Source organism: Aedes aegypti, chromosome 3 (genome assembly GCF_002204515.2).
Source record: "Aedes aegypti strain LVP_AGWG chromosome 3, AaegL5.0 Primary Assembly, whole genome shotgun sequence".
Taxonomy (NCBI): domain Eukaryota; kingdom Metazoa; phylum Arthropoda; class Insecta; order Diptera; family Culicidae; genus Aedes; species Aedes aegypti.
The window spans coordinates 374041097-374054656 of record NC_035109.1 but is presented as its reverse complement, the minus strand read 5'-3'; the positions used below and the strand labels follow the sequence as shown (position 1 = coordinate 374054656).

At 42.7% G+C, this 13560-nt stretch overlaps 1 protein-coding gene across 1 annotated transcript; it reads right to left on the bottom strand.

The window, feature by feature from the left end:
- Nucleotides 1–2116: 2116 nt before the first annotated feature.
- LOC5574200 lies at nt 2117–12030 on the bottom strand. The gene is made up of 4 exons (XM_001661207.2): nt 11764–12030; nt 11253–11704; nt 2451–3802; nt 2117–2382 (listed from the first exon to the last, which is right to left on the bottom strand). Exons 1-4 carry the CDS (start codon nt 11914–11916, stop codon nt 2348–2350), a joined length of 1992 nt encoding a protein of 663 aa, XP_001661257.2. The 5' UTR covers nt 11917–12030; the 3' UTR covers nt 2117–2347.
- Between the last annotated feature and the right edge of the window lie 1530 nt (nt 12031–13560).

Genomic DNA, 13560 nt, shown 5'->3' with positions numbered 1-13560 from the left:
GACAAGCATGAAATTTATTACGCATTTTTTAAAGTAAACTGACAAAAACAAGAGAAAAATCACTACCTTTGAACTTATTTGCTCTTAAAAATGAATTTATTTGCAAAACCCATTAGATGTAAAGTTGTCAGTAGATTGGAAATTTAATTAGCTTTCAAATGGAAGTAAGATAATTGAGATTCGTTGAACTATTCCAAAGTTATAACCACTTAAAGACAAACATATCCTAAAACATTAAATGTTCAATAACTCGGTAACAGTTAAGAATTGACCATATCCGTAGAACGATTTTTTTCATCTAACATGGTCCTCTATCACCCCTTAATATGTCTGCACTCATGAACCTAACACCCTGTATTTTGACGATTTATTTCATACAAAGTTTATTTAAAATAAATTTTATCACTATTCATACACATTTTGATCAAATTCAATCAAATATAAACAAAACTTGTACTTTCAGCCCAGTTTGATAACAATTTTAATTTTAAAAAAATCTTTTTTTTTTTAAGTTACGTAATTTGTGAATAACCCCTTGTGAAACAACAAAAACGCCAAATAACATATTCAGATTACATATTTCATCGATTAAGGCGATAAAAATAGTTTTGACCAAACTTCACTTTTTTCCGACCATTGTGGAATGGGATGGAGATTGTCTTCATGGGTTCGGTGATAGGTGTGAGGGTTGTCAAAGCACTCTTATCGTCCTTTCCTTGTATCCGTTGATCTTTGCCGTCTCAAAAATAAAGTGCAGTTCTATAGTCTTTCCGTCTTCGCTGAGGGACAGAGTCTGCATCCTGTGGACCATGTGATGAAACGCTGCCATCTTATGTTGGAACGAATGATTCGATGTGTAGGGAATGACTCGCTGGGTGTTTGTAGGCTTCCTATAGATTTCGAAGTTGAACGATGAACTTTCTTCCCTGATGACAAGTAGAGCTTGAGCTTGAGCTTGAGCTTGATCGGCCACCCGTGGATGCTACTCCAGTATCGCCAGATCAGCTGCACTTACACAAGGAACCAACAATAGAAATATTAGTAGTAGAACGCTAATGGCACTGTTCTCACAAAACTGAATTAGTTTATTATCACCATTAACTGTATCTTTTCATTGTTTGTTCGATGCCATGTTGTAGTGGACGGTTTTAAAATTTATTTGACACTTTGAGGACCGGTACGCAAGCTGTCAGCGCGTGGCAAACTAGATGTTGGTAACACGAACAGCAGCGACATAAGCATTCTTAGGTTAATGCTTCTACTGAACCAACCGAATGACTGCTTGGGACTAACAGGCATCCTCAGTGTATAAGTGCTGGTGATCTGCTATTTTTAGACGACAATGGTGCCTGTCACGTCAGAATGCAGACCAATGTGGGGAAGGGGGAGGAATTGATGATGCATTATACTGGCTCCCACGTAGACCGTATATACCACTGCATCTACGCCAGTACATGCGAGAGTGTATGGATGGGGGGAAAGGCATGGCAGAGAGGTTTGCTTTTGTGGTTAGCAGACTGCCTATGAATCAGGCGTAAGGAAAGGCATGCGCGTGGAAGAACGGGAGAGTTAGGGAAATGGTTTCTTGTCCGTCACTGGTTCTAGCGTTTGCTATGAACGAATAGTTTGAGTGTGATAGATTTAGAATGGATGATAGAAGCAAGTGAGAGATATACAACTAAAAGTAGGAGGAAAGGGACGGGCTTGGGATTGAACCCATGACCTTCTGCTTATGAAGCAGAAGCGGTAGCCATCAGACCACCAACCCCGTCATCCCTGATGACAAGTAGATCCCACAAACGGTAGTTTTCCCTCCTTCTCATTGTTGATATCCTTGTGTATTCTATTAATTGTATCCAAAATCCTAGATAGATCTTACCGTTTGATAACGCTGAAAATGTCGTCTACGTATCTCCACTATTTATCCGGTAATAAGTCGTTTTTTTTCTTTGAATTTTTCTCAAGATTCGCAATGAGTACCTCGCACAAAAACGGGGAGAGAGGTCTGGAGAATCTGACAACAGTTCGCATTGAAAATCGATTTGTACGCTGCTAGAAATGCTCTTTAGGGTGAAATTACGTGAAAGTAGAGAATTAAATTGTACACTTTAACATATATGTTTGCATTGTCAATTTTATCTTTCAAGAGATAACGTAGTTTATTGAAAGCTCCTTTGTCTTAGAATAAATATTTTATAACTTTAATATATGAACTTAAAGATAATTCAACTGAACTTGTCAAGGCTTCTTACTGATCATAGTTAATAGAACCTTATCGATGACGATGAAATGTGATTCCAATGGACTAACAAATCGACAAGGGCGAGAAGTTTGCTTCGGGAGCTCGTTAGGTCTCAGTCGCTACACTTGACGAAGCATTGTCTGAAACGAAACCAATAAGATTTAGTATCAAAACAGGTTGTTATGTTTGTGATTGCTAGATTCGTTACCGCTCAGCAATGCAATAGAGGAGTTTTGAGACCTATTTTGGAGATCACTCAGTATCTGAAGGGCATCCTGGACCGTTATGCGATGCTCAGCATCAACGGTTTGCTCCGAAGGTGCGTCATGGTTGTGTATGGCTTTTGATACCAGATACTCTAATTCAATACCACTATGGATACAACCGGAACAGTTGGCAGTCTTACACTGCCAAATAAAGAAGGCAGAGGGTAAATGTCTCAGATGTAAACTGTAGGAGAATTTGTTGTACAGTAGACAAAGGCCATAGGTCGTGGGACACCGATAGAACTCAATGTCCGGAACGACGGGAAGGTTCTGCAATGCTTCCGATGACGTTACCAGTGTGAGGCGTTCCACATTGCCTCTGACTAGATCATGGTTGTGGCTCGAACCGGAAGAATGTGCCTTGTTAGCGAAAACCGTTATTGTTGCGGGACAACTCTTGATAATGCATCGCCAAAGGACGCCCAATCCAGGCGTGTTTTCAGTTCGGGAAACGTCTTTGAAGTAGAAACGTTGTCGGTATCGCATATAGTAGGTATCGGTATGGTTGCTGTAGAAAACCATGGCAGAACTGGACGAAGCCTTTGCACTGGAAGACGGTGTCGGATTGACCGATATTGTAGCAGTCATTTTCGGTTTCTTGTTGTTTGCTTTGAGCGGTTTGGCCTTATGTTTTCTTGATTCTTTCTTCGGTTGTTTAGCACTTTTGGTAGATGTTACCATCGATGAAGCGTCGTCTTGTGGAGAATCACATGTTGGAGTGGATTGAAGGTTCAACAAAGCTTTGTGTAAAATTGGTGGTGGTTGAGTTGGACAGGATCCCTTTGAATCCATCCAATTTAGTCCAGTCTTCTGTTGCAACGTAGAATTATTCGGAGCGACAGATAGCTGTGGAGGTTTGGGCTCTTGCATATCTGCTATGATAATAGGTTTTAGCGCCGTAGAGACGGAATCCGGAATCCGGCTCATCAAAGCCAAATCAGCTACTCGCACGAAGTTGCGATCCGATTTCAGTGCATGGTTATGGCTCTTGAGCATCCTGGAACCGCGGAGATCACTCGCAGTTGTAACCAATCCCAGACAGTTTTTCTCGCTGCACCGCCAGTGGATTTGTGATGGCTTGGATATGTTCGTAGTTGCTTCCTTGTAGTACCATTGACCATTCATAAGAATTATAGGTCGATCTCGTTCAGTGTAATATAGAATGTTGGCTGCATCCAGCTGTTGTCCGTTTGACGATCCCCATACTGCCGATCCTTGCTCATTTGTTCGTACAACTTGATCACGTAATTTGGTCAAAAAATCATAAATGCTTCGATTCATTTTTTCAAATTTCCTGTAATACGTGTCCCGGAATTCTTAATACATTCTACAGAAATATTCCTGATATACCTACTCCCGTGTAAAAGTTTAGGGTCAATCAAAAAAGAAAGCATGCCAGAGTCATTTGTCTACCATCTCTATGATTACACGTCTGATTGAAACCTTTTATGGCTCATTGGAAAGGTTATCAGTTGACCTATTTCGTAGGTATTTTGATCGAAATATTTTAGAAACTATTGCATAGAAATCATCTGATTCGGGTTGTCTGAATTAATGGAGGCTTTTAATACTGAAATTAATAAAATCGATTCGTGCCCGGCAACGCCTTTTGAATGAATATTCTAAAAATTTCGTATGAGCCATAACACCGGGAGGACACCTACCCACCCGCTTCAGCGTTATGAAATTAGTGAACAAGCCCTAATGTGGCATTATTGGAATCGTCTTTTTGCAGTGTCTTGCAAAACGGACTAACCACAATCGGAGTTTATTGGAGTACGAGTTTGTAGAGCTCCCATTCAGAAAGGTTTGACCAGAAATAGGAAAAAAAAAACTACGTGGACTCTTCCATGATTTAGCTCGGCATGGGGAGTTTTTCTCGATCGAATTGCCTGAAGCTAAGGGGGCTTGGTGGTATTATGGCTTTTACATCTGTTTGGTATGCAGAAGATAAGGGGTTCAATCCCAGGCCAGTAGGTAGACTACTTTGTAAAAGTGCTTTTTAGTCTGATAGTGATATAGGCAAAATATACCGGAGTGTGTCCATATAGCATAAGGTCATTTAGCATAGAGTTGTTTGGAATAAACAAATTTGACATAATGCATTGAATTATCCAATGTACTCAGTGTTTTTTTTTTGTTTTTACAAGGGGAAAATCTGCAAACAGATCCCCTGAGAAGGTAACTCAGGGAATGCTGGGAATAACGCACCACCGACGACTCGCTAAAACCAGCCCAAGCACTGTACTTGAGAAATTCTTTTAGAATTGCTCAAGTGGTGTACAGTGCATTGACATTACCCTTGGCCTCAGATCTCCCCGGAACCACCTTACGGTATTTCTTCGGGGAGAAGCCAGTGCATATAACACAACACGAGTAGCAGAAGTAGCCTTGGCAAACTGCTTCTCCTAGCCGACTTAAACAATGTTACAAGGGACCAGCCTCGGCAGGGGTAATCCTTTGCAGCCAACTCTTGGTCGGCGAGCCATAGGCGCTGCCATCCTAACATAATGTGAGTGACAGCCGTGGTTACTGCATGCCAGCACTCGGCATCCGTACACATTCCCTCTATAATATTGTCGAGGGACGTATCCTCTCCGCATGTAGCAACCATGCGACCTCTCACAACAATGAAACTAGGGCAATCGAACACGACATGCTCCACTGTTTCCTTCACATCAGCACAATTGGAGCACGCAGGAGATTCTGAGCGCCGAACCTATGCAGGTACTGTCTATAGCAACCATGTCCTGACAGAAACTGCGTCAGGTGGAAATTCACTTCCCCATGGTTTCTTCCATACCAATCTGACACATTTGGTATTAGCTGATGATACTCTTCTGATACCTCTTTGGTTGAAGCATTGAACATCTTCCTTGATGATTCAAGGATGTCGATGGGTGTCATCCCGACTATGATGCATACGGCCTCTTTAGATACCGTCCGGTATACACTTGCTACTCTTAAGCACATTATTCTGTACGTGCTTTCCAAATGCTTTAGGTTTCTGCTCGTTCTAAGCGCTTTTGACCAGATTGGTCCTCCATACCTTAGTATGAATAGCGCCACGCTTGCCAGGAGCTTGCGTTTGCAGAGCTGTTAGACATCATCCTCGAAAGCGTCGCTATAGCCGTAGATGCCCTTATACATGTATATTAAACGTCGCTAGCGAAGCTGAGCTTGTCATCAATCATTACCCCAAGATGCCGCTTGGACTCTATGGTGCAATCACCTACCGAGACAAGCGCCCGTTGCTCGAACTTGCGGTTGTTGACCACCACCACCTCAGTCTTGTGACGGGCCAGTCCTAGTTTCCTAGACTCATTCCTCAACAATGGAAATAGAGTGCGCTGCTGTCAACTCTCCTTCCTCTATCGATTCACCATAGACCACTAGGATGATATCGTCGGCGAAGCCATCAATCTTAAGGTGAAACATATCGGAATCCAAAGATGGCCGTCTTGTGACCCTACTCGCGTTTTCAAAGGCACAAAACTGGAGAAATAGTAGACAAACGTTCCTGATCTTCTTATTTTAAGCTTTTTGCTAGTTCACAAAGCCAAAATAAAAAGTTCTCTCTTGTTGTCCTTCGCGAGTTTAGTGCCTTAGAAGTTTTAGTGCAATCTTAGAAATTGATTCCTAACTGTTTCACCTTAACACCCGTCGGAAGGGACAGCCTTAGTACGCATTCCAAAACAGCGGACCCAGGATTGAACCTTGAGGTACTCCCGCGGTAACATACAGTGTCATACAGTAGAATCCTACCATCAAAATAGCTTTTATGAAGCTTACCAGGCTTCCGAATTCTCACTCACTCTTGAGGCGGTGAAGTGCGTGTGCTATTGCTTCCCAGCTTGCGCTGTTGAACGCAATCTTCACATCCAGAGTGACAACCACGCAGTAACGGATGCCGCTCCTTTCATGCTCGATTGCCACCTCAGCTGTCTGAACGACTGTCTGGATAGCGTCCAGAGTATATTTACCTTTACTGAATTCAAACTGGTTCATGGACAGGCCGTCCGCACCTTCCGTGTACGGTACTAGCCTGTTGAGGATCAACCTCTCCAATAACTTGCCTGTCGTATCTAGTAGAAAGAGAGGTCTATATGCCGACGAGTCACCTGGTAGCACCAATGTCTGTCGCTTCCATACATCCGGGAATATTCCTTGGTCTATGCAGGGTTGCATCGTGGTTCTGAACATCTCCGAATCCGCATTTACTGCCGCTTTTAAGGCGACATTAGGGATACCATCGGGTCCCGGTGCCTTGTTTGACGCGAATGATTTCACGACTTCTGCCAGCTCTTCGTTCGTCACTTTCGCCACTTCTTCTCCTTCATCTGCCGCATACGGCGCTGGTAGCCATGGGCTTGTGGGATGGTGCGGGAAGAATACATCGATTATCGATAGCAGCAACTCGGGCGACTTCTCTTGGGGCGCTATGGCACCTTTGGTCTTAGCTATTACTACTCTGTAGGCGTCACCCCATGGACTCGAATTAGCACTCTCGCAATAGACTATCAAAGCATGCCCGTTTTCGACGCTCGATTTCCTTTTTGAGAGCCAACTTTGCCTCTCTGAATGCTGCACCGCGTTCTTCTCTTTGTGCTTCTTGTGCAGATTGCTCGAAGATTTGCAACTGATTCGCACCACCAGTACACCGACGGCCTGTTCTCTCTAGGAGGGGCTCTTCTCGGCATGGAAGCATCACACGCTCGTGATATCACAGCAACTAGCTCTTCACCGTTTAGGACCAGAGTGTTCCGTTCGCGTCTCAGGGCTTCAGTGAATACTTCGCCGTCGAAGCGCGCTGTTTTCCAACCTCGGGCTTGGGTCAAGTTACATTGCGCTGCGTTCCGCCCGCCTGGTATTATACTATAGCGAATCGATTGATGATCGCTTTGAGTATAACCGTCATCAACGCGCCAGTTCATGGTACCTAAAAGGTTAGGACTACAAAACGTCACGTCGATAATCGATTCTGCACCATTTCTGCGGAAGGTACTCACTGTACCCACATTTGCAAGCTCTACATTTAATGCGGCCAGGGATCCCAACAATAGCTGGCCTCTTTGGTTGGTGCAGCGGCTACCCCACTCCACTGACCATGCATCAAAGTCACCAGCTATCACTACTGGCTGTCGATTAGCTAGTTCTGCTATCATCATGTCGACCATGTGGGAAAATTCCTCAATCGACCACCTTGGGGGCGCATAACAACTGCAATAGAACACGCCGTTGATTTTTGCTATCGCAAAACCGTCATTTGAGCTAGAGACTACTTCTTGGATTGGGTATCGTCGTGTCGTCCCTATAGCTGCTAGCTGTTGAGACCAATCCGCCACCCAGTTCCCGTTGTTGGCTGGTATGCGGTATAGGTCCGATAGTAACACCACGTCAGACTTCGTTTCCGAGACTGACTACCAAAACAGCTGCTGGGCTGCATAACAGTGGTTCAAATTTAACTGTGTTACTTCTTACTTGGCTGCTTTGAAACTCCGCTTGTGTGTTGTCTGCTCTGTCGACACATATTAGGCACTTAGCGATTTGCTTACAATCGCGCATTTCTGCACATCTTACTTTTGGCGGGACCATTGAAATTTCACGACTTATGACCCTTCCCGAAACACTGGAGGCAAACTTCAGGAGGCTGTTGTATTCTCAGCCGGCAAACCGACCAGCCTACCTTGAATATGCCCAAGTTCTTCGCTTTGTTGGCCTCTGCGACCGGCAGTCTGCTGGACCTTTTTTGAGGTGGATGGCCTCACTGGTTACGTCGATGTCACAGTGCTCTTTGAGAGCAGCCGAGATCTCCGCTGCGTCGGTGACCTCATCCAGATTTTTACACTGGAGAGTCGCTTCCGCAGTAAGGGATCTTACATCAACCTCGTCGCCAACACTGAACGAAAACTCCGGTCGCACATTGAATGATTTGTAATTCACAGGATCATAAAACTTCATATTCCTCATTTTGAATGACTTTGAAGGAATATGATGTATCCACTGTATGTTGAACAAAAATCATCCAATTCAGAGATGAACTTTAGATCATAATAGAATGGTATTAGGCAGCTAATTGAACAATGGTAACACGAATGAATAGTATGCAACTTATGACGGATTTTAATATCTCCCTTGTCCCAAACCGAAAATCATTCAATTACTGTCTGAAGTATCAGATGAAAAGGGGATGGTCAAATGTCAAAACAATCTTCCAAATCTAAACGTAAACATGGTGACGGCAGCGTGGTTTTCCAAGCGTTTCTGGGTGAATTTTACAGGTAATTGCACTTGGAATCCTACATTAGCATCTTTTGTATCATTTATTTAACACTTCTTAATGGTATCTACCAATCACAGGTCGCAAATCTACAAGTATTTGGAGTTCATACAATGTATTCGGTAGGTTGGCATCTGTTCCTGAAGACTGGTAAATAATATATTTGATAACCTCGTTAAGGAAATAAATAACAATGTACATTCACCAACAATGCTCTGAAGTTGTTTATTTTTTATTTGAATTCTTTTAAATTATTAACTACAATGGAATAGGGTTGCTTACATGCATGTATGATGATCATTCAATTTGAGGCATCTATTCGAAGGATAAAAATCATTCCAAGACTGGATGATTTTTATTCGGAGTGATTTGTAAACAGATGATTTTCGCGCAGATGAAAATCATCTTGATTGTGTTTGAAAATAGGTATGGGGCTCGGATGAGTCAATGATCATTCAATGTGCGACCGGAGTTTTCGTTCAGTGAAGTACTTTTTGTGCCAGTTGCTTATAGACTGCACCCTTTTTTAAGACTAGGATCATTTCACATCGCCTTCAGAACCTCGGTACTTCGCCTCCACCGTTTTGATAACGAGGGCTTCGCCTAAATTCCTACGTTTCGCTGTTTTCGGTTTAGCGCTCTCCTTGGGCTCCGTTTTCGGTTTCCTCTGTTTTTTCTTATTTCCAACTCGTATCTACCAGTTGCTGTTGCTTTGCGCTCGTGGTTCCTGTGGATGCGCTGCCTGATTCGGGTTATCTCGTGGCTTCTTTTTCGTGGCTTTCTTGGCCTTAGGTTTGGTGTTGTCCTCTTCTTTGTTGCCATGTCCTCTTGATCGCGGAGTTTGGCTCGTGCCAGCTTTTCCGCTCTGGAGGACGACCGCGTAGGTCACTTTTCCCTTAGCAACCATACGTCTTTTCGCCACGTATTCATCCTCGGAAGGTCCCCTCTTTCGCATGGCGTATCGAATAATATCATCAGATATATTCGCGTTGCTTGTGAAGGAAAACACTTCGGTCTGACACGACTTAGTGTTTCGTTTGCCTTCTACCTTGCCAAGTTGTTCCTTGGCTTTCTCATATTCCTGCTTTGCATCTAGGACTGATTGTCGCAATTTCAGTAGACTTGTTTTCAAGTCTTTGCTGATATTGCTTTTGGTCTTAACAAACTCGATGATGACATCAGCAAGCTGCATTTTAGGGAGGTACTCCCTATTGCGATCCATGGGCTCGATCAGTCCTGAGCCATCGGTCACCTCACATATTGCACTGGAGCGGCCAGTTCCTGCCGTCGTCACAGTGTCTAGGCGTTTGCACCCACTGTTCTAACTTAAGTTGATGTTGGTCGCCTGCTTTCTTGGCGGGAACCTTAGCCAATTACTGATAGGTCCAGAAGCCTCTCCTTCACATTCCGCTAGTTGTTTGTTCATCTTTTATGGGTCCTCCTAAGAGCCGCTATCCAACTGGAATAGTCGCCTTTATGATCCCATGGTTATCTATGCAAGCAGGGAGGCCATGCTAGGGTTGACATAGTCCTTTATGGGGTACTATGTTCAGAGCCGGATCTGCGTAAGTTAGGTAATGGCATCTGAGCCTACTCCTGCCCAGTTGGAACAACCAGGCAACGGATTTGGAACGTACTATAAGGCCTGCCACGGTTTTACGGGACGGGGCAGCCTGCGCCATTAGCCCCGCCGTTTCGGGCCAGTGTCACCCGACCCTACTAAGGGAGTAGAATGTCGCCGCTGTCAGCCTCAACGCATATTATCCAGTACATATACCGTTACTTATCCTTAGCCGTGCGCTGCCAGCAGGGCTGCCAGATGTACAGATTTCTCTGTATTACACAGATATTTTTATTCTCACACAGATTCAATTTGTATGGAACACAGATTTTCTTTCAACAATTTTTGTATGGACACAAATTTTTTTGTATGGGACACAGATTTTTTAACCTCGTGGATACAGATTTTCTATCAAACCTTCTGGCAGCTCTGGCTGCCAGTATACATAATTGGGGCCGTACTAACGTTGGTCCCAATGTGCCCGAAGCACTCCTACTCGTAATTCCATTCCGTTAAGCGCCAGCACTTTCGTCTATGCTGCCACGACAGTTAATAACTGTGGAAGTGCTCATTGAGCACTAAGTTGAGAAGCTTTGTCCCAGTTCGCAGTGATGACGTAATGCCAAGAAGAAGACTTTGGTTAAATGAATGAATAAATTGCAAATTACAAATCGATCCAGTGCTGAGAAAAGAAGCTGTTTTCTAGTACAAGCTTTAGAATATGCCATATTCTTAAGTAAAAATTAGGTAAACAAAATTAAAAAAATACTTCGATCTACGAAGTAAGATCAAGTCATAGACTTTCCATCAAACGCGTTTTACCGATATATAGACAAAAAGAATCTTTGCTTTGTTTTAAAGGGTGACCCCAAACTATTGCACGGGAGTTTAAGTTATACTTACCGATCTTCTCTATTGAGAGGTATTTGGTCATGATTATGCGTGTCGTAGATCCAGAACTTGCCGTAGTCCTGCTGCACTAGCAGCTGACACGGACAGAAGGCCACTTCACATCGCCATACCAGTAAACTTTCCCTTCTATAAACGCATCCATCGAATAGCAATCGATACTCCCCCGGAACGGCTAGATCTGCGCAGTATTCCATTGAATCAAAACTACCACCAAACTCAGGACTGGCTGTGTCGACACTTACTTCATCTTGGACATCAAGGCAAGAATCCTCAGTCACTTGAACGATTCCCGCCGATTGGTACGCTTGATTTTGGCGGGAAGCTCGAATCTGCCGAATCTGTTCGTCGCTATCTTTGCAACGCTGTCGGAAGGAATCAAAGTCTTCCAGCTGATGTAGGCACCGGGAGCAAATGTGGGAGTTCAGCTCTTCCATTGGGACAATCTGTAACGATCACCCGTTAGAACGTATCTCAAATAAGGCGCAGACCGTAAAGCACTTACAATGATTTCCGCCAGCAAACAGATCTTGGTGAGGAGCATCGAATTGTCCTCAGGAGCTTCTGTCGGGAAAAGCGCGTGCAGCTCGTAAACGCTGCACATGCACAACCGGCAGAAGTCCTCCTGCTCAAAGCGAGATGACACTTCGAAATTCATCTTTTTGTCCGCAGTGATATGAATAACGGAATAAATCACAATTTTCTCCGATAAAAAAAACTACGCCACCAAGCAAGAGCGGACAGAATGCAACAAAACAAACAGTTTGTTTTGTTTTCTCGCTAAATGCACACGGTGGTTCGCGAATACCCTTTAATGGGTGAAAATTTACCCATTTTTAAATAGCACACACTTCTGTCAAAAAACGGGTAAATTCAAAAATGAAAAACGGGTAAATAAACACCCATTATGTTTTGGCCATTGCAGTTTAAAAATGGGTATTTAAAAACTCATTTATGGGTGAAAAAATAGTTAAAGCAAACATTCCATAAATGCAGCTGTGTTGTGTGAAGTTGCGAAGATTAAGTATAATTATAAATCTTTAAGTTCATCTTTCTTTTATTTTGTAAATACAGCCTTCAAAGAAGAGGTAAGTTTTTGACTTATATAGTAATGTAAAATGTATATTGATCTCAAACTACACAGACATTTCAGATTTCCCTGTTATTCCTGCCTCGGTTCCAGCCGGCTGCAGCAACATTCCAACAATTGACAGATTAATTCAGCTCATGTGTGAACAATGTTGAATGTTCTTATTAATTATACATATAAAATAATGATTATTGTTTGTAATAAAGAAGTATTTATATTGCAATTTCATTTCAAAATCCATTATTAAAGTTGAGGTTATGTTAATTTGCATTCCCCTTCTAAAAATGGGTAAATTTTTACCCTTTTTATGCCGCAAGCGAAATTTACAAAAAGGGTAAAAATTTACCCATCATGTGACAGAAACCGCTTTTACCCGTTAAAGAGTAAACCGTGTTTACTCTTTAAATGTGGAGAGGCACTTCTAGCGGAAATGGGTAAATTTTTACCCATTAAAGGGTATTCTCAAACGACCGTGCAAGGTATTATGACAAAAGGTGCTACATTGTGTCAAAAGGCCTTTTTATGAAATGTTTCATATGATGGGGGTTAATAATTCGAGAGGGATTCGCGGTAAGGGCCTATCTGACAAATCAATAACAATGAGAAAATAACCAATGAAATTTTCATGTGCAATTTTTAATCCCAATTGGAGAAAATATACTCCAAATTTAACTATTTCACTTTAATACACATTTCATAAACCTAGTTTCAAAATCCTCTTCAATACTATACACATCTCCTTCAATTTTCTTAGCTATTTCGTAATAATAATTTTTTATACCTTCAACCGCAAATCTATTGGTATTCTCTTTGTTCATCACGAATTTAGAAAGAGCTGCATCTAATCCAACGGGGGTACTATGGCCAGCTATGGCCCAATAGGCCAAATTTCGGTAAAGGGTTTATTCACAAATTTCATAACGCCAAAAATGGCCATTTTAGACACCCACCCACCCCCTCATAACACTTTTTGTTTGAACATTTTACAAATTTTGCATGAGCCGTAACAGCACGAGGACACCCACCCACCCCCTTCAGCGTTATGAAATTTGTGAATGGGCCCAAAAATGTGCAAAAACTTGACTAAGCATTACTCAAACAACAAACAACGCTTGTAACTTTGACAAAATCTTTGCAGTGTCAAACATTTGTTTGGTTCTGTAGACAAATATTTGTCACAGTGTACTGATAGGTTAACTGGTTGACCGGGTT